Below are 19,216 nucleotides of genomic sequence, written 5' to 3'. Positions count from 1 at the left end.
GGTAGCTATGCAACATATGCTATAAGCAGTATTGCATTCCACACAGCAAAGTTATTAGACTTGTGGGCAATATTACTTCAGAAGCAGTAAAAGGCAAACGAACTCTGATCCTTAGGACTTAAGATAAAAGCCGGATAATATCCTCCCACCTACCTGACGTAACTTCAGAGAGTTACGGCTCTCTCCGCTGCTGTAATCAGGGCATGCTGTGCGCCGCGACTTGAGCGTTAGCCGCAGAGGCAACAAGCAATCTATTGAGATTGATTTGTAGCACCCTGAGGGAAGGCGTTTTGAAATGAAGTTTCTGCACATAGATCCCCCAGGTATTTCCTTATCAGATCAGCTAAAACTCCTTCCTCTCCTCTTTGAGGGGGGGATCATCACGAGAGGACATTTCCAAGCAGCCACCCCCCCCCCCACTTCCCCCTCCAGCCCCGGCCCCCTCGCCCGAAAGGCGCTGAACGAACAGCAAGATTTACCTTGGTGAGCTGGGCAATCTTCTTGCACATTTTCAGGTGGAGTTCCTGGTTGCATTCCTCTGTCGAGCTGCAGTGAGCGGCTTTAGCTTCATTGCAAGTCCCGGGCTGATGAATCTTGTTTATGCCAGAGGCCATCAGACATGAAATATTTTAATCTCTCTCTAAAACCAGACGTAGATGTGTGTGGGGGTGTTTGCTCTAAGTACTGTACGGCAATCCTGGCACCACTCCCCCCCTCCCTTTCCCCGTGTATTGCACACACACAGTCCAGTAGCACTAGGAACTTCAGCCCCCAAACAGGGCAGCCGGAGCAGCTGCCCCCCTCCTTTCTATGCTTCCGCAAAACACCCAGGCGAGGAGGCAGACAACATGTGCTCCTCCTGCTCAGGATTTTTTTTATTATTAATATTATTATTCTTTCTCTCCAAATGGTTGAGCTTCCGCCACGAGAAGATGCCAATGGCTGGATGCTACAAATTCCCCAGAGGCGACGCTGAGCCAGCCATACAGCCAGCAGCACAGATATTACCGGAGATAGATTACAGAGGAGGTCTGCAGACTAAATCGTACCACTTGCTTGGCGAGGGCAGGGGGCTCAGGCGGGTGCCTTTGGCACCTTGTTGAAGGCTCTGTTGTACGGCTCATCTCCATGGTGCATCAGCAAAGCAAAGTACTTCAAGAATCTTGTCAGTTTCGCTTTGCTCCTCCACTCCCACGTGGGATGGAGCAGCCCCCTCCAGCCAGGGAGCATGTAGGGGGAGCGTTGAGCAAGTTTGGGTAGGAAGGATCCTGGCAATCGCTCTGCTTATTACGCAGAATTGATCAGTTTTCCTTCGGTGCATCAAGTGCAGAAACTCTTTACACGCTGGAAGGTTGCAGGGGAGGCACAGTGCCTAGGTTCCAGGTCCTTTTCTCTCCATCTGCAGCCCTGGCTCCTGTGCAGGGGGTTTAGGCTTCTGAGTCCAAAAGAGACTGCAGAAGAGGCAGGGGAAAGAGGGGTGTGAAAGAAAGACGAAGTGGCACAAAAGGTGCCGGGAAGGGGAAATGATTGAGACGGGGACAGGAGGACAAGGCTGGTGAGGAGTGAAAATATGGTAAGGAGATGATGCTACAAAAGCAATGGGGAGTGTTTAAAAAAAGGAGGTGGGGAGAGGGAAGGAAGAAGAAAAATGGAGAGAAGGTCAGAAGAAATGCAAGGAGAAGGAAAGAGAGAAGGATGAAAAGGCAAACAGGGAAAGACACTCCAGACCCCAGGCTTTGGAGCATCCTTTGAACTGTAGCCAGTGCAAAAGGTTCCAAAGGGGGAGGCAGCAGGCCCCTGGTCATCAGCGACTCCATCATCTCCCAGGTGGCTGTGGCTGCCTTCAGGGGACGCTATGCTGTTCCTTCCCCCTGCAAGAGTCTCAACCGCTTCACTCCCCTGGGGACGATGGGGGAGACACCAGGAGCCGCAGTTAGTGGGTGGTGGGGAAGGGGAGACCTCACCCAAGGGGATTAGAAATGGGCGGAGTGTGAGTGAAGAGAAGGGGGAAAGGCAGCCCCAGGTAAGTGAAAAAGCAGGGAGAAGGCAGAGATCCCCAGGAGCATAGGTGGCGAGTTAGATGGGCTCATGGTGCCCGTGCTCTACCAATATTTAAGAATGTTAGATATGCATATGACTTTTTTTCCACACATTTATTTTATAAATAAATTTCAACTAAACAATGTTGAACATTTATTCTGTTACACTTCAGAATAACAATAGTATTGTTTCTTAAAATTATGCACACTGATGTTGGTTGTTGCAAAAAGCCTAATCTTCAGTGCATTAGAAAAATGTATTGTAGCCTAGCAAATCATTGCTCAAAGTTTCTAATTGGAAAACTGTTAGCCCATCCTTTATGTTAGAGGTGATCTTCCTTTTGCTTCAATAGTGTAGGACTGAGCCCATATTGTGTAATCAGGCTTCAGTTCAAATAAAACTCAGGCATTTGTGTTAAACTTGTACAGTACATATAGTACATCTGTAACAGTACTAGGGTTGCCAACCCTCTCAGATTGTCCTGTAATCACCAGAAATTAACGGTTAATCTTTAATTAAAGATAATGTCATGTGATGAAACCTCCAGGAATTCATCCAGCCAAAGTTGGCAACCCTAACCAGTACATATTTTGTTTTCTGCATATAGGTTCTGATCCAAATTTCACTGACGTCAACAGGAGTCCTTCCATTGATTTAAGTGGGCTTTGGATTGGACCCGTGAGTCCTGGCTACTTCTAGGGGAGGGAGAGCATCAAATATGGCCTCCCCTTCCAAAACGTTTTTGAAATGTTTTTTCCTCCCTCTACAAAAAAGTGAAGGGTTCAGAACAAAACCTGCATGCAGAATAAGTAAACCTACCTAGTCCTTATCTGGAATTCTTGTACAACAATAACATAGCAGTGACAAGCTGTTTTGCTAACATAACAACACTTTGTCATGTTGCCCATTTATTCTATATGAGTGACTCAGAGGTCAGAAACACTCCTCCATAACTGGTGAGTCAATAGAAATAAATCTTTCAAAGATGCTCTAAATCAATACTATCAGGATTGGCAAACACTGGTAAAATTATTATAAAATACTTGCCATCTTAAACTAGCCAAGTTTTGTTGTTCTGGCTAAAAGCTTCATAAGGATTGAAACTTTTATTCAGCCTTTAAAACATGTATATCACATTCTAAGCCCTTCATATTATTCAAACAAATATCAATATAAATTAACTAATGGTTTGATCCATAAGCATCAAACCCTCCTGCCTGACCTGTCCCATCAGCTCAACGGAAACTTAAATCCAGCAACCCACCTCTGTTCTAAAACCCCCCACAGAAAGATCTTCTTCTTTTATATGTTCTAGGAATAATTGCTAATGAAAGACATGAATGCTTTACACACCTAATTCAACAGTTAGGAAAAAGGATATTCGCTCCGCAACACTTACATTAATGTGTGTGTGTTTATGGTCTTGTATAATTTATGTACTGTGAAGTGTTTTGAGAGCTTTTTAGACAGGACTATAAACACGAAGCCCGATTCTTTCATCAATTTACATGGGTGCCAATCCCATTAAAGGTAGCGGAATTTGTGCTTGTGTCTCTGAGGGCAAAATTTGATTGAAATGCTAGACCAGATTGTTTTACAGTTTTTTAGTCCAATACTGTTGAAAACCTGAAGAGCAGTTAGGCTAGTCACTTTTGTTCCTGAAATATTTTATATCATCTTAATTAAATTATCAATAAAATGGACTATAAACTCCTCAGATCAGGGACTGTATCTTCCTCCTCTATCCCTGCTGGGATCTTTGGGTACTACTGCAACCCAAGTAAGTAATCGTTGTCATATCTGATCTTTATTTAAATTCACTTTGTCACCAAAATACCTTTTTGGAGAATAAAAAATTCAGAGCCTAATATTTCCATCCTACAGAAAAGCCCTCTGGAGGGGAAAAGTGACCTGAAAGCTCTGTGAAAGGAAGTAAAGTCACCAAGTTTGAGGAACGTTTCTCTTCGTAGGAGAAATCTGGACCTGTCGGTAGGGGACAGGTGTTGCAGTCTTCAAATACTGCAGACCCAGCTGAGCTGAAGGGAACAAAGGATCTGAACAGATGGATTCCAGAGTATCAGTAGGGAGCAAAAAGAACAGGAGTACTTGTGGCACCTTAGAGACTAACAAATTTATTAGAGCATAAGCTTTCGTGGGCTACAGCCCACTTCATCGGATGCATAGAATGGAACATATAGTAAGAAGACATATATATACATACAGATAAGTTGGAAGTTACCATACAAACTGTGAGAGGCTAATTAGTTAAAATGAGCTATTATCAGCAGGAGAAAAAAACTTTTGTAGTGATAACCAAGATGGCCCATTTAGACAGTTGACAAGAAGGTGTGAGGATACTTAACTTTAGGGAAATAGATTCAATATGTGTAATGACCCAGCCACTCCCAGTCTCTATACAAACCCAAGTTAATGGTATCTAGTTTGCATGTCTCCCTGACCTGCTCCTCTTGGCAGCAAGACTTCCTCAGAAACTGTACTGCCATTCGCTTCACCTGTGCCCTAACCTCTGCTTTCCCCTAAGGATATAGCTACCAAACTTTGCGCAGCTCCATGAGTGACATTTCATTCCAGTTATCTAATTAGCTAATTTACATATTGGCATATAACCATAAACTTCCATTATAATTGTGTGTGATTCAATTTCAGTGAAAGTTATCAGTTTAATAGCTCTAGTAAATGAAGTTTGCTGTTTATGTACAGGGTAGTGCTATGGCAAGCTTGCCATATGCTGTCCCGCCTGCCAGCATGGTTCTCTCCGATCCACGAGGGGTAACAAAGATAGTTCAGTGTCTCCACAGTCTGTACAATTCTTGGCTTTTCTGCTGAGTCTGCCACTTAGTGCAAACTGTGGTGGTAAATTTGTCATGTGGGAGCTAGAACTGAGGCCAACCAAACTAATCTCATATAGAGGACACAAAACATGTATTAGATCGGATAGGAACAACTTCAATCTTTACAGTGTTTTGCTGGATTCAGATTGGTGACCTACAGATAAGACATAGTCCACTAGATACACCCTGACCAGTGGTGCAAGTATGGCGGTACAGTACAGTACACCATACCAGTATGATATTTATAGCCGGTACTCTGTACTGGAAAGACACAGAAGGAGCAGACCAGCATGGCTGTACCACCCTAAGCCCTGCCCCCAGCCCTTCCACGCAGTTGCATCTCCTGTCTGGGGTCTGTACAGCAGCTCCGCTGGAGGACAGGGCTGGGAGAGGGGCTGGAGTGGTACGGCCGTGCTGGAGGAGCTGCTGGCCCCATGTTCTGCTCCTCCTGTGTCTTTCTGGTAGAGAGTACTGGCTATAAATATCATACTGGTATGACAGTTTTTCATAACTGTCAAACTTTAACCATTTGGGATGAAATTTTCCATGCCTGGAATTTGCCTCAGTCTGGATTTTTTTTTAAAGTTTCAGCCAAAATGATAGGAGTTTTCTAAGACCAAAGTTAGGGGAAAATATGTTATTTTTTTCATGTTAAAAAAATTCTAACAACTGTTTCTTTGAGAAGTTCTAATTCCCTCATGCTCTGGAGTAGAGACTTGAAATTTGGCAAGGGGCAGCCTTTGTATTAGGGATGTGCCTTTGGCTATTCCTGTGGCAATCCGCCCAAATTTGGGCAAGTTACAAGCCTTTGAAAAATCTAAGATGCACCCATTAAGAGTTTATTTTTTATACTCTTTAATAAACAAGTAATGTCATTGCCAATTATTGGACGTTAGCTAAGGTCAGATGAAGCAGTTTCTGATATAGTCAATTATTTGCTGTCCCTGGTGCCCAGTTAACCATGTTTTATTTCTATTAATTCACCCCAAATCTTAAGTAAGATAACACTGGTATTTCAAAGAGTCACTACAAGTTTAACACCACAACTCTTCTTTCTCCTGATCTCATTGTTCTTGGAATATTCCCATTCTATTTAAAACCATAGTTCACCTAAATATAATGTGGGCGTCTACACCCTCATAGCTTGTATATGTGACAGAACTGATGTGCCATCCCCAAATAGTAACTGAGTATGCTCGAGCCCATGGCTCAGCAGGACTTTCCTTGCAATTACAGCACCCCAGTACTCTGGGCCATGGTGAAGCTAGGCCCTGGAACTGAGAGCAGGAAGCCTGTCTTCACTGTGCTCTCATTGACTTCCCTACTGGCACCCAGGCAGTGTGGAGAAAGAGAGTGTCTGTCCTGAATACAGAGGTGATAACAGCTCGAGTGGGGGTGCAGAGAAAAGGTGTTGACTGGGACAAGGAACCACTGAGGGACTGGGACTGGAGGCTGGGACAAGGGAGAGAAACTGGGACTGGAAAATGCAGGGAAGACAGGGATCAGTTCTGCAAAGAGACTGGGATCATGGGAGGTTGGACAAAGAGTGTGGGGGTGCAGAGAAGACCGGGACTTGCTGGGCAAGGAGATTAGGATTGGGAAGTAGTGGAGAGGAGGATGGGCAGCTCTGACAAGGACCTGGGGTGTGAAGGAAGAACTGGAACTGGGTAGGCAAAAAAATGGGGCAAAGAGCATGGAAAAGGTGAGATTGGGACAAAGGGCAGTGCAGACAGGGGAGAGAAAACTGAAATTGGGTGAGGAGCCTGAGAAAAGAGACTGGGAGCCAGTGGGGGGAATGGTGGTGGTGCAGGAGCAATGACTGGTGGCCAGATGGGTGTTGGAGAGAAACAGATTGGCTGAGGAGCTGGGAAGGAGGAACTGGGATTGGCTGGGTCAGGAGGCTGGGATTTGGCTGAAGAGACTGGAGAGGAAAACTAGGACTTGCTGGGAAAGGTGGCTGGGACTGGGATGAGTAACCTGAGAAGTGGAGTCTGGGGCTGGCTAAGTGAGGACAATGGGCCTGGGATGAGGTGATGGGGTGGGAGAAGAGACAGAACAGGAACAAGGTGGAGGGAATGTAGCAGAAGGGGTCACACTTGGGAATGGGAGATAAATGTGTGGCAATTAGAATACACTTCTCTCCAGAGCGTGGAATGGAACCCAAGATTCCTAAATCTCACCATTACTTTGGTGTCTGCAAATACATGTGAAAACCACTGATGTGACCTAGTAGGGATGGTCCACACATACATGTGAGTGTGAGGCCTTTCCCCCCACAAAATAGTCTATAGTCTAAGGGAAATTACTGACTGAGTTGTAGGTTTACCTCTTCTACAGACTGATGTTACTGCTATCAGTTACTCCATCAGCTCAAGTGGCAGAGATCTATGTCAGGGGTGGGCAAGCTTTTTAGCCTGAAGGTCACTTCAGGGTATGGAAATTGTATGGCGGACCATGAATGCTCACGAAATTGGGGGTAGGGATGCGGGAGGGGATGAGGGCTACAGCTGGGGGTGCAGGCTCTGGGGTGAGGCCAGAAATGAGGAGTTCAGGGTTCAGGAGGGGGGTCTGGATTCGGGTGCGGGGGGAGTGAGGGCTCTGGGGTGGGGTTGGGGATGAGGGGTTTGGGCTGTAGGATAGGGCTCCAGGCTGGGACTGAGGGGTTCAGAGGGTGGGAGGGGGATCAGGTCTGGGGCTGGGTGTTGGGGTATGGGGGAGGGGTGCGCGAGCTCCAGCTGGGGGTGCGGGCTCTGGGGTGGGGTCGGGGATGAGTGTTTTGGAGTGCAGGAGGATGTTCCGGGTTGGGACCCATGGGTTCGGAGGGGAAGAGGGGGATCAGGGATGGGGCAGATGATTGGGGTGCAGACTCTGAGCGGTGCTTACTGCAAGTAACTCTCGGAAGCATGTCCCACCTCCAGCTCCGAGGCGCGGCCAGGCGGCTCTGTGCGCTGCTCCGTCCGTAGGTGCCATCCCTGCAGCTCCCACTGGCAGGAACCACGGCCAATGGGAGCTGTGGGGGCGGTGCCTGTGGACGGGGTGACGCCTGTAGATGGGGCCGCGCGCAGAGCTGCTTGGCCACGCCTCCGCGTACTACTTAGGAGCCGGGGAGGGGGGTCATGCCAGCTGCTTCCTGGGAGCCGTGCGGAGCGGGGCAAGCCCCCGACCCCACTCCCTGGTGGTAGCTAAGGAATGGATTAAATGGTCTGACGGGCTGGATGTGGCCTGCGGGCCATAGTTTGCCCACCCCGGGTCTATGTGGTATATCTAAAGGTTCCAATTCTTCTTAAAGCACTCAAAAGTCAGGAAATACAAGAGCTAAGGTTGCCTAATTCAGCCCCCTTGTGAATATGCATTATGATACAGTCTTTAATTACATGATGGCTTCTCAAGGTCCCATCCAGTCCTACATCCATTATTCTATGATCGCATACTGTTTTTTCCAATACAGTTATCAACAGGATTTATTAGCACCTTCATATACAGAACAGAGAGCTCTACTAGTTGAGCTAAAGAACTAGCTTGTAGCAGAAGTAGGCTGTTACCCTCTATGTGGACCAAAGCTTAGGTATACAGCACCTAAGTCAATGGGTTACAGTACAAATCTGTTAATGAAATCTGTTCCTGGGGCATATTTATTCTGAAAGGCATGGTGGCTAAGGAGATGAGGCTTCTGGTTGTCATATTAGAGATCTGAGTTCTCTTTCCTAGTAGGAATATAAGGCCTGGCAGAAATATTACCATCACTCTGTGGAAGAGGTGAACCTACAACTCAATATCTGGGCTCAAAATCCAGTGTGATTTTCGCTAGGCTAAAGAATATTATGTGTGGAAAGGCCTCACACTCACATATACACTTTTCTTGAGACGCAAGCAAGCATAACAGGGTTGCCAATGTGTGACTATCAAAAATAATTTAGTCCACACTCTGACTTTGAAAGACCTCTATAGTTTAATTAAAAAGCAATCGTATCTCTTTTGTGTTACTAGTGCACCAAAAAGCACTGAAAACTGGCAATTTTTTTTCCACACTCCTTTAATGGAAAAAGATGGATAATTTAATTTTTCAGAGTAGATATCTAATGGGATAATATTTACACCACTCCATTCCTGAAAGTTCAGGGTGCTCTATTGTTAAGTATATATTCCTAATGCTTTTTAAAGGATCATTATTTTAGCGGTTCCAGTCAATTACTTAGAAACTGAAGACCCAGCAAGTACTAATCACATGGAGGATTTGTGTGTAATAATAGATATTTTTGCAAAGTGACTGCTTCCCTAGCACAGTATTGGTTTCATCCTGTATTTTGTTTTTAGAAGTGTCACTTAATGTATGACAAGTAATTATTGCACAGCCACTGTGTATTATTACTCTAGGATTACTATTGCCTTCTCCCTAGATTAGCAATGTAGTATCAGGCCAAAACATTAGGCCTGAAAATTTGATAACAAGAATTTTTGGCTACTCTACTTAAAGAATCAGGTATCTGTTTTTAATACACCACACAACAACCCATTTATGTTGTAGTACAGTGTGTAAGAAACCCCCTCCCCCATGTGCCTGTTTATTAGCCTAATAAATTAAAGGTTCTTGTGATCCTGGGGCTGCTTCCCTTAGTTCCCAACATATAGGTCACACTCACCATAATCCTGGAACACAGTTGAAAAGATAAAATTGTTTTATTATTTTTGCAGATAAAAAACTGATATCTTGCCTCAAAAACATTACTTTGACCCAAAACTGAAACAAGACTGACCCCTGGTGGTCATGTTTTAGATGTTTGTCTGAATGATTTTCGCATTCTCTTGGAAAGACAGAAGTGTTCCTCTTCTGGGAAGATATCTGGGGCATGTTTTAGATTCTTTTTCTATATACACTGCATCATTGCTGAAGGGAATAAAAGAACATTATTTGGGAAGATTAAGTTTGCAAACCACATGTTTTGGGTTTCAGTACAATACTTTTGGGAATATGTTAAAAAATACTATTCTTTTCCTCATTGAAGTTGCCCAATTTGAATGCAATTATATGATGAAGAGGAGAATATTTGAAACTCAGGCCAGAGTAATTAAACAAAATAGTATCACTTCTCCTATATGATGGCCTAGAATTTCTCCTTTCTAAAAGTGCAACCCTATAAATAGCGGTAAGTAGATAGGTTTCAGAGTAACAGCCGTGTTAGTCTGTATTCGCAAAAAGAAAAGGAGTAGTTGTGGCACCTTAGAGACTAACCAATTTATTTGAGCATAAGCTTTCGTGAGCTACAGCTCACTTCATCGGATGCATACTGTGGAAAGTACAGAAGATCTTTTATACACACAAAGCATGAAAAAATGGGTGTTTACCACTACAAAAGGTACCTCACGAAAGCTTATGCTCAAATAAATTGGTTAGACTCTAAGGTGCCACACGTACTCCTTTTCTTTTTGGTAAGTAGATATTTAAACATCCCCCAAAACTCTGCATGAATGTCCAGTAAATTTAAGTTCCTAGTGTTCTCAGTCTCCATGATTACATACCCTTTTCTACAATTTTTGTGACTCTGCTCTTTGAGTACCTTCTCAGATTCTCCACTGTTTTGCATGTTGTATAGTCACTGATACCCGTGCAAAGTGGGTGTAAAACACTATTATTCTGGTTTGGTAGTATTTTACACCTACTTTGCACTCACTCTGTACTAGCGTAAATGACAATGCAAGATGTGAAGCAGCTGAGAATCAGGCCCATTGTGACAAATTCTGTTCACATTAAAATTCTGTTTAAAAGTATGTGCCTGGGAATATGTTACTGAAACATGATTTGATTGTGTCCCTGCTGGCTGGCTGATTTGTGCTAGAAATAATTTTAGCTGGAGATGTGTTTAAAAACTGAGGCCCCATCTACACTGGCAAGTTTTTGTGCAGTAAAGCAGCTTTCTGTGCTGTAACTCCCAAGGTGTACACACTGCCAAGCCACTTAGAGTGCAGAAACTGCGCAGCTGTAGCACTCCAAAAAAACTCCACCCCGATGAGAGGCGTAGAGCTTTCTGCGCTGGGGCTATAGTGCTGCGGTGCCAGTGTAGACACCGTGGCGATTACAGCACGGCGATTGGCCTCCAGGAGGTGTCCCACAATGCCTGTTCTAACCTCTCTGGTCATCGGTTTGAACTCTACTGCCCTGCCCTCAGGTGACCAACTCTCATCCCCACCCCCTAAATTCCTTGGGAATTTTGAAAGTCCCTTTCCTGTTTGCTCGGTGATGCATGCAGTGGTTTCAGCGCACCTTTCCAGGTGGCCATGCCTGCTCCACGCACCAGGCGATCCCCCGCTTGGAGCAGTGCCGAGTTGCTGGACCTCATCAGCATTTGGGGAAAGGAGGCTGACTAGTCCCAGCTGCGCTCCAGCCGTAGGAATTACGATACCTATGGACAGATTTCACAATGCATGATAGAAGGGGGCCATGACCGGGACACGTTGCAATGTAGGGTCAAAGTGAGGAAGCTGTGGAACGCCTGCCACAAGGTGGATGACCATTGCTGCGCACAGGCATAGGGGCCAGGGAGGAAGCTGCAGGCTTGGAGAAAACCCTCCCTTGATTCCCTGCTCATGCTCAGCAGCAAGATATCTTCCATAATGATCACATCCTGTGGAAAGTGTGGGGACAGGAATGATTATCAAGCCCCCCCTACAGTTCTGGCTCTCCCCAAGAGCCACATGCCCAGTGTACAGCAGGGTTTGGGAAGAGTGATTCACGCTGCCCAAGTGGCTACTCACCGTTTTGGGGGTCTTGTGGCTCATGTGTGCTTGTCTTGGGTCAGCCAGTTAGTGACAGGTGTGTGAGTACAGTCTGTGTTGCAAACAATACTGCTTCTGTAAAATGTTGCATTTAAACTTCACAGAGATGACCTTGGGAGGCCAGTCTCCCTTATCGGCAGCAGAATGGCTGCGCAGAATTAGAAGGCGGCCTCGGAGAACTAAGGAGGACTTTCTCTGTGATGTTCTGATGCACTCTGCCACTGAGAAACAGGAACTGAAGACAAGGAAGAGAAGAGACAGCAAGAAGAGGGACCGAAAGGAGAACGCGGCACGCCAGAATGAAGCCACAGAGCGGCTCTTAAACGTTATGGAGTGCAAAGCAGACACGCTCCAGGCAATACTAGCTCTTCAAACCAAGCAGCTCCGCGCCCGCCCTCCTCTGCAGCCGCTGTCACAAAACTATTTCCCGTGCGTCCCCTCCCCCCCGACACACACACTGCCAACATACTGTTATCAACCTCCTGGCTCCACTCTCTACCCCCAGCATTCCACTCCTCCCTCCTCACAGTCCAGCAAAATGTGGACTCCCACGACCCACTGCACTCAACACCCATCCCTCTGCAGTTTGGCCCTGCTGAAGTACAGCACCCGCTGCATTATACTCCAAAGGAGAAGGCTGGGTATGATCCCTGGTCATACACAAATCTGTAGCCGTCCCGGGACCCCTCCTCCTCTGGAGGCCTTCCCTTCCCCCATCCCTTCCCTGCTGATGTATTTTTGTTCTTTGACTCTCTCCTCCAGTTGTTGTCTTTTAATTAAAAAATTGTGTTGGTCTAATAAGTGAAAGCAAAAAGAACCCTGCAAAGCAACATGCAATTATGTTAAACTCTCTTATTGCATCATGTGCACCAGTCACCTCCTAGCATTACAAGCACTGCAATCCCGAGCATAGCAGCAAATATTAGCGACTTTCAGCTTCAAATTGTTGCCTCAAGGCATCCCTGATCCTTTTGGCCCCGTGCTTTGCCCCTCTAATAGCCCTGGTCTCTGACTGTTCAAACTCAGCCTCCAGGTGCTGAGCCTCTGCAGTCCAGCCCTGAGTGAAGCTTTCACCCTTCCCTTCACAAATATTATGGAGCATACAGCACGCGGCTATAAGCATAGGACTATTGTCATTGGCCATGTCCAGCTTCCCATACAGGCTGCACCAGCGGGCTTTTAAATGGTCAAATACACACTCAACAGTCATTCTGCACTTGCTCAGCCTGTTGTTTAACCGCTCCTTGCTGCTGTCAAGTTGCCCCGTGTATGCCTTCATAAGCTATAGCATTAAGGGGTAGGTGAGGTCTCCCAGGATCACAATGGGCATTTCGACTTCCCCTACGGTGATCTTCTGGTCCAGGAAGAAAGTCTTGCAGCTTCTTGAACAGGCCAGTGTTCCAAAAGATGCGTGCATCATGCATCTTTCTGGACCAGCCTGTATTAATGTCCATGAAATGCCCACGGTGATCCACAAGCACCTGGAGAACCATTGAGAAATACCCCTTGCGATTAATGTACTCGGTGGCTAGGTCAGGTCTAGTGCCAGAATTGGAATGTGCGTGCCATCTATCACCCCTCTGCACTTAGGGAAGCCCATTTGTGCAAAGCCATCCACAATGTCACGCATGTTGCCCAGAGTCACGGGCTTTCGGAGCAGGATGTGATTCATGGCCCTGCACACTTCCATCAACATGACTCCAACAGTCGACTTTCCCACTCCGAACTGGTTAGTGACCGATCGGTAGCAGTCTGGAGTATCCAGCTTCCACAATGCAATCGCCACATGCTTCTCCAGCGACAAGGCAGGTCTCATTCTCGTGTCCTTGCGTCATCACACAGGCCCAGGAATGTGGCTTTCCTCATGCAAAAGTTCTGCAGCCATAGCTCATCATCCCAGACGTGCATCATGATGTGATCCCACCACTGAGTGCTTGTTTCCCAAGACCAAAAGCAGCATTCCACTGTGGTCAGCACCTCCCTGAATACCACAAGCAATCTCATGGTCATAGCTACTTCACGTGGCGAGATCAATGTTGCACTCCTCTTGCCTTTGTAATTTAAGGAATAACTCCACTGCCACTCATGACGTGTTGGTAAGAGCGAACAGCATACTGATCAGCAGTTCGGGATCCATTCCTGCAGTCTGAAAGAGGCAGGACACGCAGTACACAAACCATTGAAAGATGGCATCAAATGCAGACGGAAACACAGAGGTTGCTGGGATGAGAAACCCAGGATTACCCTCGACCCCCTCCACCTTCCCACAAGTCTTAGTAGCAAAAGCGAAAGAGGTGCTCTGTGGGATAGCTGCCCAGAGTGCACCACTCCAAATAGCACTGCAAATGCCACAAGTGTGAACATGCTATTGAGCAGGCAGCTGTTAGTGTGAACACACAACAGAGGTTTTCCTTGTGCACTCTCTGAGTGGCACTGTAACTTTGCCAGTGTAGACGTGCCCTGAGTTAAATGATCCTCTCTTCTCCCTGATGCATAACAGAACAAAATAGCTCCTGCCTGCTGCCAACAAAGGGAACTTCCCTGCCGAGATCTTGCAGGAAAGATAGTCTGATGTAGGTTTTCCTTAGTCTCTCCTATTGAAGTTTTTGCACTTTAATTAAATGATTAACTAATCAAATATTAATTGGGCCAGAAAAAGAATGATGCTGTAGTCCAGTGGCTAGAACATTCACTTGCAAGGTGGCTGAGCCATGTTCAAATACCTTTACCTCATCAGGCGAAGGGGAACCGTATAGCCTGCTACATCCTGAGTGGGTACCCTAACCAGTAGGGCACAGGTTATAAGGGAGCATGTCTTCCTTTCTCTCCTCCCCCAGCTATTTTGCATGAGGTTAGGCAGTCTCTGAGCACACCTACTGGATCAGGCCCACTAATTAATATCTATCTTCCCATGGTTCAGAAAGGCAAGCTAATTAATATCTATCTTCCCATGGTTCAATCATTCTGGGGTTTATGTGGGAGATAGGTATCTGGGTGCCTATCAAGAGGCTGGAATGTGCATGCCCAGAAGCAGAACCTTAGGTGTGTAGGGAACTCTTATTACAAAAACTTAGGTGCTGAGTAAGTTTAGGTGTCTTCAGGGTTAGGTGACTGACAAGCAGAGGTTTTGTGGAATAGACTGGTGCCTAAATCTGGGGTTTAGGCACCTAAGTACCTTTGTGGATCCAGGCCTTCTTTTACACATTCACACTGTTCCATTTTAAATTCTTTCCCCACATGTCTCCCAGTACAGAGGCAGCAGGTAAGTTGTAAAATCAAATGAAATAAAAAGGAAACAGTAAAGGAAGAACAAATAGGATAAGTGAGATGACAAATGTGTCCTTTGTAGGACCTACTTTCCACCAAGGATAAAAAGACAGGGAAAGAAACAAAATATTTATAAAGAGTTTTCTAGGATGGGGAGCCTGCCCTTTCTTACCATCTCTAGAGACTGACCTAATTAAAATTCAGTCTTTTAATGTGTTACTTCCAAAAAACACAGTATTTTATTAATTTCAAATTAAACTTTTGGAGAAAATGTTTATTACACATGTAGAGACCTTCCCCTCAGAATATTAAGGCACTCAGTAAAACACAAATATTAGTCTGGAAACTCAAAGTAAAGGTTACACAAAGAAAACATCCAAGCTTTGGAAGGAATGGAACTATTCATCCAGATAACCTTCAGTTAGCACCTGCCATCCTTCAGCTCAGCAGATGCCTTACAGACTGTGCCAAACATGAAGATGTTTTGGTAAGGATTCTAAAAAGTTTGTAGCCTGCAGCTGTCAACACTTTAAATTCACTTTACTTGCATAGTTTGCCATGGAGTTGAGAAGCTCTTGGAGATGTGGCTTTAATACTGTAGGTTATTATTTATTAGCCTTATGTTTAATCTATTTTGTAGCTCCAGTTACAGTAATGGTTTTTGCTGAGTTTCATTGTATGACAACCCAAGAAAAGATTTGTATTAAATTTGGGGTATTATCTAGGCACTTGTGGACAGCAGCATATGTTGCTTCAGGATAGTGATTGGTATAACTTTCTATCTATCTCTACCAGTCTCTTAAACTACCTAACAAAAAAGGGAAGTTGAATGTGCAGAATTTTGCACTTTCTGTATCTTATTGATCCTGCCAAAACGCTTGGCTTTCATCATCTAAAAGTGAAAATACTCCTGCATTTTGAAGTTTAGACATGACTTCCTCACCCACTCTCATGAAGCAGCACTTGTGTTTGATGGTCTTATTCAATCTATAAAAGCCTAAACTTCTTTAGTCATTGGAATAAAAACATACCGTTTCCAGGCAGTTGGTGTGTGCATCCATCCAATAAGACATAATTTTGCTACCTGGCCAAGTTCACCTTTTACTAAAGTTATTTTTGCAATAATTACTCAGCAATAGTCAATATGTGCTGATCTCCAACAGAGACAAGGAAATCACCCCAACCCTTCCTACTGTGAGGTTAAATTTTATTCTTTTATAAATTTCAGGTAACTGGAACTGTCATAAATATAAAGGGAAGGGTAAACCCCTTTAAAATCCCTCCTGGCCAGAGGAAAACTCCTCTCACCTGTAAAGGGTTAAGAAGCTAAAGGTAACCTTGCTGGCACCTGACCAAAATGACCAATGAGGAGACAAGATACTTTCAAAAGCTGGGAGGAGGGAGAGAAACAAAGGGTCTGTCTTTATGCTGCCTTTGCCAGGGATAGACCAGGAATGGAGTCTTAGAACTTTTAGTAAGTAATCTAGCTAGGTACGTGTTAGATTATGTTTTCTTTAAATGGCTGAGAAAAGAATTGTGCTGAATAGAATAACTATTCCTGTCTGTGTATCTTTTTTGTAACTTAAGGTTTTGCCTAGAGGGATTCTCTATGTTTTGAATCTAATTACCCTGTAAGGTATCTACTATCCTGATTTTACAGAGGGGATTTCTTTACTTCTATTTACTCCTATTTCTATTAAAAGTCTTCTTGTAAGAAAACTGAATGCTTTTTCATTGTTCTCAGATCCAAGGGTTTGAGTCTGTGGTCACCTATGCAAATTGGTGAGGCTTTTTAGTCAACATTTCCCAGGAAAGGGGGGGGGGTGCAAGCGTTGGGAGGATTGTTCATTGTTCTTAAGATCCAAGGGTCTGGGTCTGTAGTCACCTAGGCAAATTAGTGAGGCTTTTTACCAAACCTTGTCCAGGAAGTGGGGTGCAAGGTTTTGGGAAGTATTTGGGGGGAAAGACGTTTCCAAACAGCTCTTCCCCAGTAACCAGTATTTGTTTGGTGGTGGTAGCGGCCAATCCAAGGACAAAGGGTGGAATATTTTGTACCTTGGGGAACTTTTTGACCTAAGCTGGTAAAGATAAGCTTAGGAGGTTTTCATGCAGGTCCCCACCTCTGTACCCTAGCGTTCAGAGCCCCCCAATTTAGTCCCATTAAGCTGTTCAAGTTTCGCTTCTACCTCGGATATGGTAATATCTACCTCCATATCCTCATTCCCATTTGTCATGCTACCATTATCCCTAAGATCCTCATTAAAGACAGAGGCAAAGTATTTGTTTAGATATTGGGCCATGCCTAGATTATCCTTAACCTCCACTCCATCCTCAGTGTTTAGCAGTCCCACTTCTTCTTTCTTTGTTTTCTTCTTATTTATGTGGCTATAGAACCTTTTACTATTGGTTTTAATTCCCTTTGCAAGGTCCAACTCTACTTGACTTTTAGCCTTTCTCACTTTATCCCTACATGTTCTGACCTCAATAAGGTAGCTTTCCTTGCTGATCCCTCCCATCTTCCACTCCCTGTATGCTTTCTGCTTTTTCTTAATCACCTCTCTGAGATGCTTGCTCCTCCAGCTTGGTCTACAACTCCTGTCTGTGAATTTTTCCCCTTTCTTGGGATGCAGGCTTCCGATAGCTTCTGCAGCTTTGACTTGAAGTAATCCCAGGCCTCCTCTGCCTTTAGATCCGTAAGTTCTTCAGTCCAATCCACTTCCCTAACTAATTTCCTTAATTTTTGAAAGTCAGCCCTTTTGAAATAAAAAATCCTAGTTGCAGATTTATTTTTGTTAATCCTTCCGTTCAGTTTGAACTGAACTAGCTCATGATCACTTGAACCAACATGAAGGCTTGGGGCTTCCCTTAGTGTTGGCCAACTTTCTAATTGCACAAAACTGAATACCCCTGCCCCACCCCTTCTCTGAGGCCCCACCCCCCACTCACTCCAGCCCTATCCCTGAACCGCTGGCTCCCCCCACCCTCACTGGGCTGGGGCAGGGGGTTGGAGTGCGGGAGGAGGTGAGGGCTGCATGGTTGGGGCCAGAAATGAGGCATTCAGGGTGCAGGAGGGGGCTTCGGGTGGGGCAGGGGTGCAGGAGACCGTGAGGGCTCCAGCTGGGGTGTGGTGGAGGATGAGGTGTTTGGGATGCAGGAGGGGACTCTGGGCTGGGGCCAAGGGGATTGGAGTGCAGGAGTGGGCTCAAGGCTGGGGGAGGGGGTTGGTGTGCAGAAGCAGGTTCAGGGTGCTGGCTTTGGCTAGGCAGCACTTACCTCAGGTGGCTACCGGTGGGTGATGCAGTGGGGTTAAGGCAGGCTCCCTGCCTGCCCTGGCTCCACGCAGCTCCCGCAAGTGACCGGCATGCCTGGCCCTTAGTCGAAGGCGTGGCTCGGCAGCTCTGTGCGGTGTGTGGTGCCCGTGCCTGCAGGCGCTGCCCTTACAGCTCCCAAAGGCTCCCAGCCAATTGGAGCTGCGGAGCCGGTGCTAGGGGCTGGGTCAGCACATGGCGCTTCTCTGATCGCTCCTGTGCCTAGGGGCCACAGGGACACGCTGGGTGCTTCTGGGAGCTTCACGGAGCCTGCCTTAGCCCTGCTGCGCCGCCGACCCGGCTTTTTAACGGCCTGGCAACCCTAGCTTCCCCCTGCAGTGGGGCGAGCCGACACTCGCGGCTCCAGCCCCACGGGGGAGCGCCGAGGCTCGGGGCTTCTGTGCCGCGGCGCCAAGACTTGCTGTGGTCTGGATGAAATTAAGCAACGGGTCGGATCTGGCCCGCGGGCCATAGGTTCCCCACCCCTGGTTTAGGGCACCGCTCAGGGCACTCACTGGTGTCCAGATGTAACAAACATGGTTAATGTGGTACCCCCCCCCCCAATTGACAGCTTTGGCAATCTGCACCAAGCGGTAGGGGTGCTGGAACAGTTTTTATAATGGGAGTGCTGAGAACCATTCAGCCAAATTATACTGGAAACCACTTCAAACCAGGGGGTGGGGCAGCACCCCCGACCCCCTTTGTTCCAGCAGCCTCTCTGCCGGTGTAGCGTCTGCTCTTCTTTCCCCAGAAACCCAGCGCCCCGCCAGCCGTGCGCCACGGGCTGTGTGAAATCCGGCTGCGGTCCGCACCGCCCCCCGCACAGGCGGCTGTTCCTGCGACTGAGTCCCCTCCCCCTCCCGCCAGCTCCCGGCTGTTCTACTACTGCATTCCCTCCCCCGGCTGTTCCGACTTCCCGGCCCGCTCACCCTTATCCTGGCTGTTCCTACGACTGCACTCCCGCCCCCGGCTGTTCTC

General features: G+C 46.3%; 1 protein-coding gene across 1 annotated transcript in view; it reads right to left on the bottom strand.

The window, feature by feature from the left end:
* FAM184B (family with sequence similarity 184 member B) overlaps positions 1-614 on the bottom strand; it is an 89,666-nt gene extending 89,052 nt beyond the window's left edge. The window contains exon 1 of the mRNA XM_077815815.1: positions 480-614. Coding sequence (XP_077671941.1) covers positions 480-614 — 135 coding nt within the window. The remainder of the gene's footprint in view (positions 1-479) is intronic.
* Positions 615-19,216: the final 18,602 nt, after the last annotated feature.

The sequence above is a fragment of the Eretmochelys imbricata genome, chromosome 4 (assembly GCF_965152235.1).
Source record: "Eretmochelys imbricata isolate rEreImb1 chromosome 4, rEreImb1.hap1, whole genome shotgun sequence".
Taxonomy (NCBI): domain Eukaryota; kingdom Metazoa; phylum Chordata; order Testudines; family Cheloniidae; genus Eretmochelys; species Eretmochelys imbricata.
This window is presented reverse-complemented; position numbering and strand designations above follow the sequence as displayed.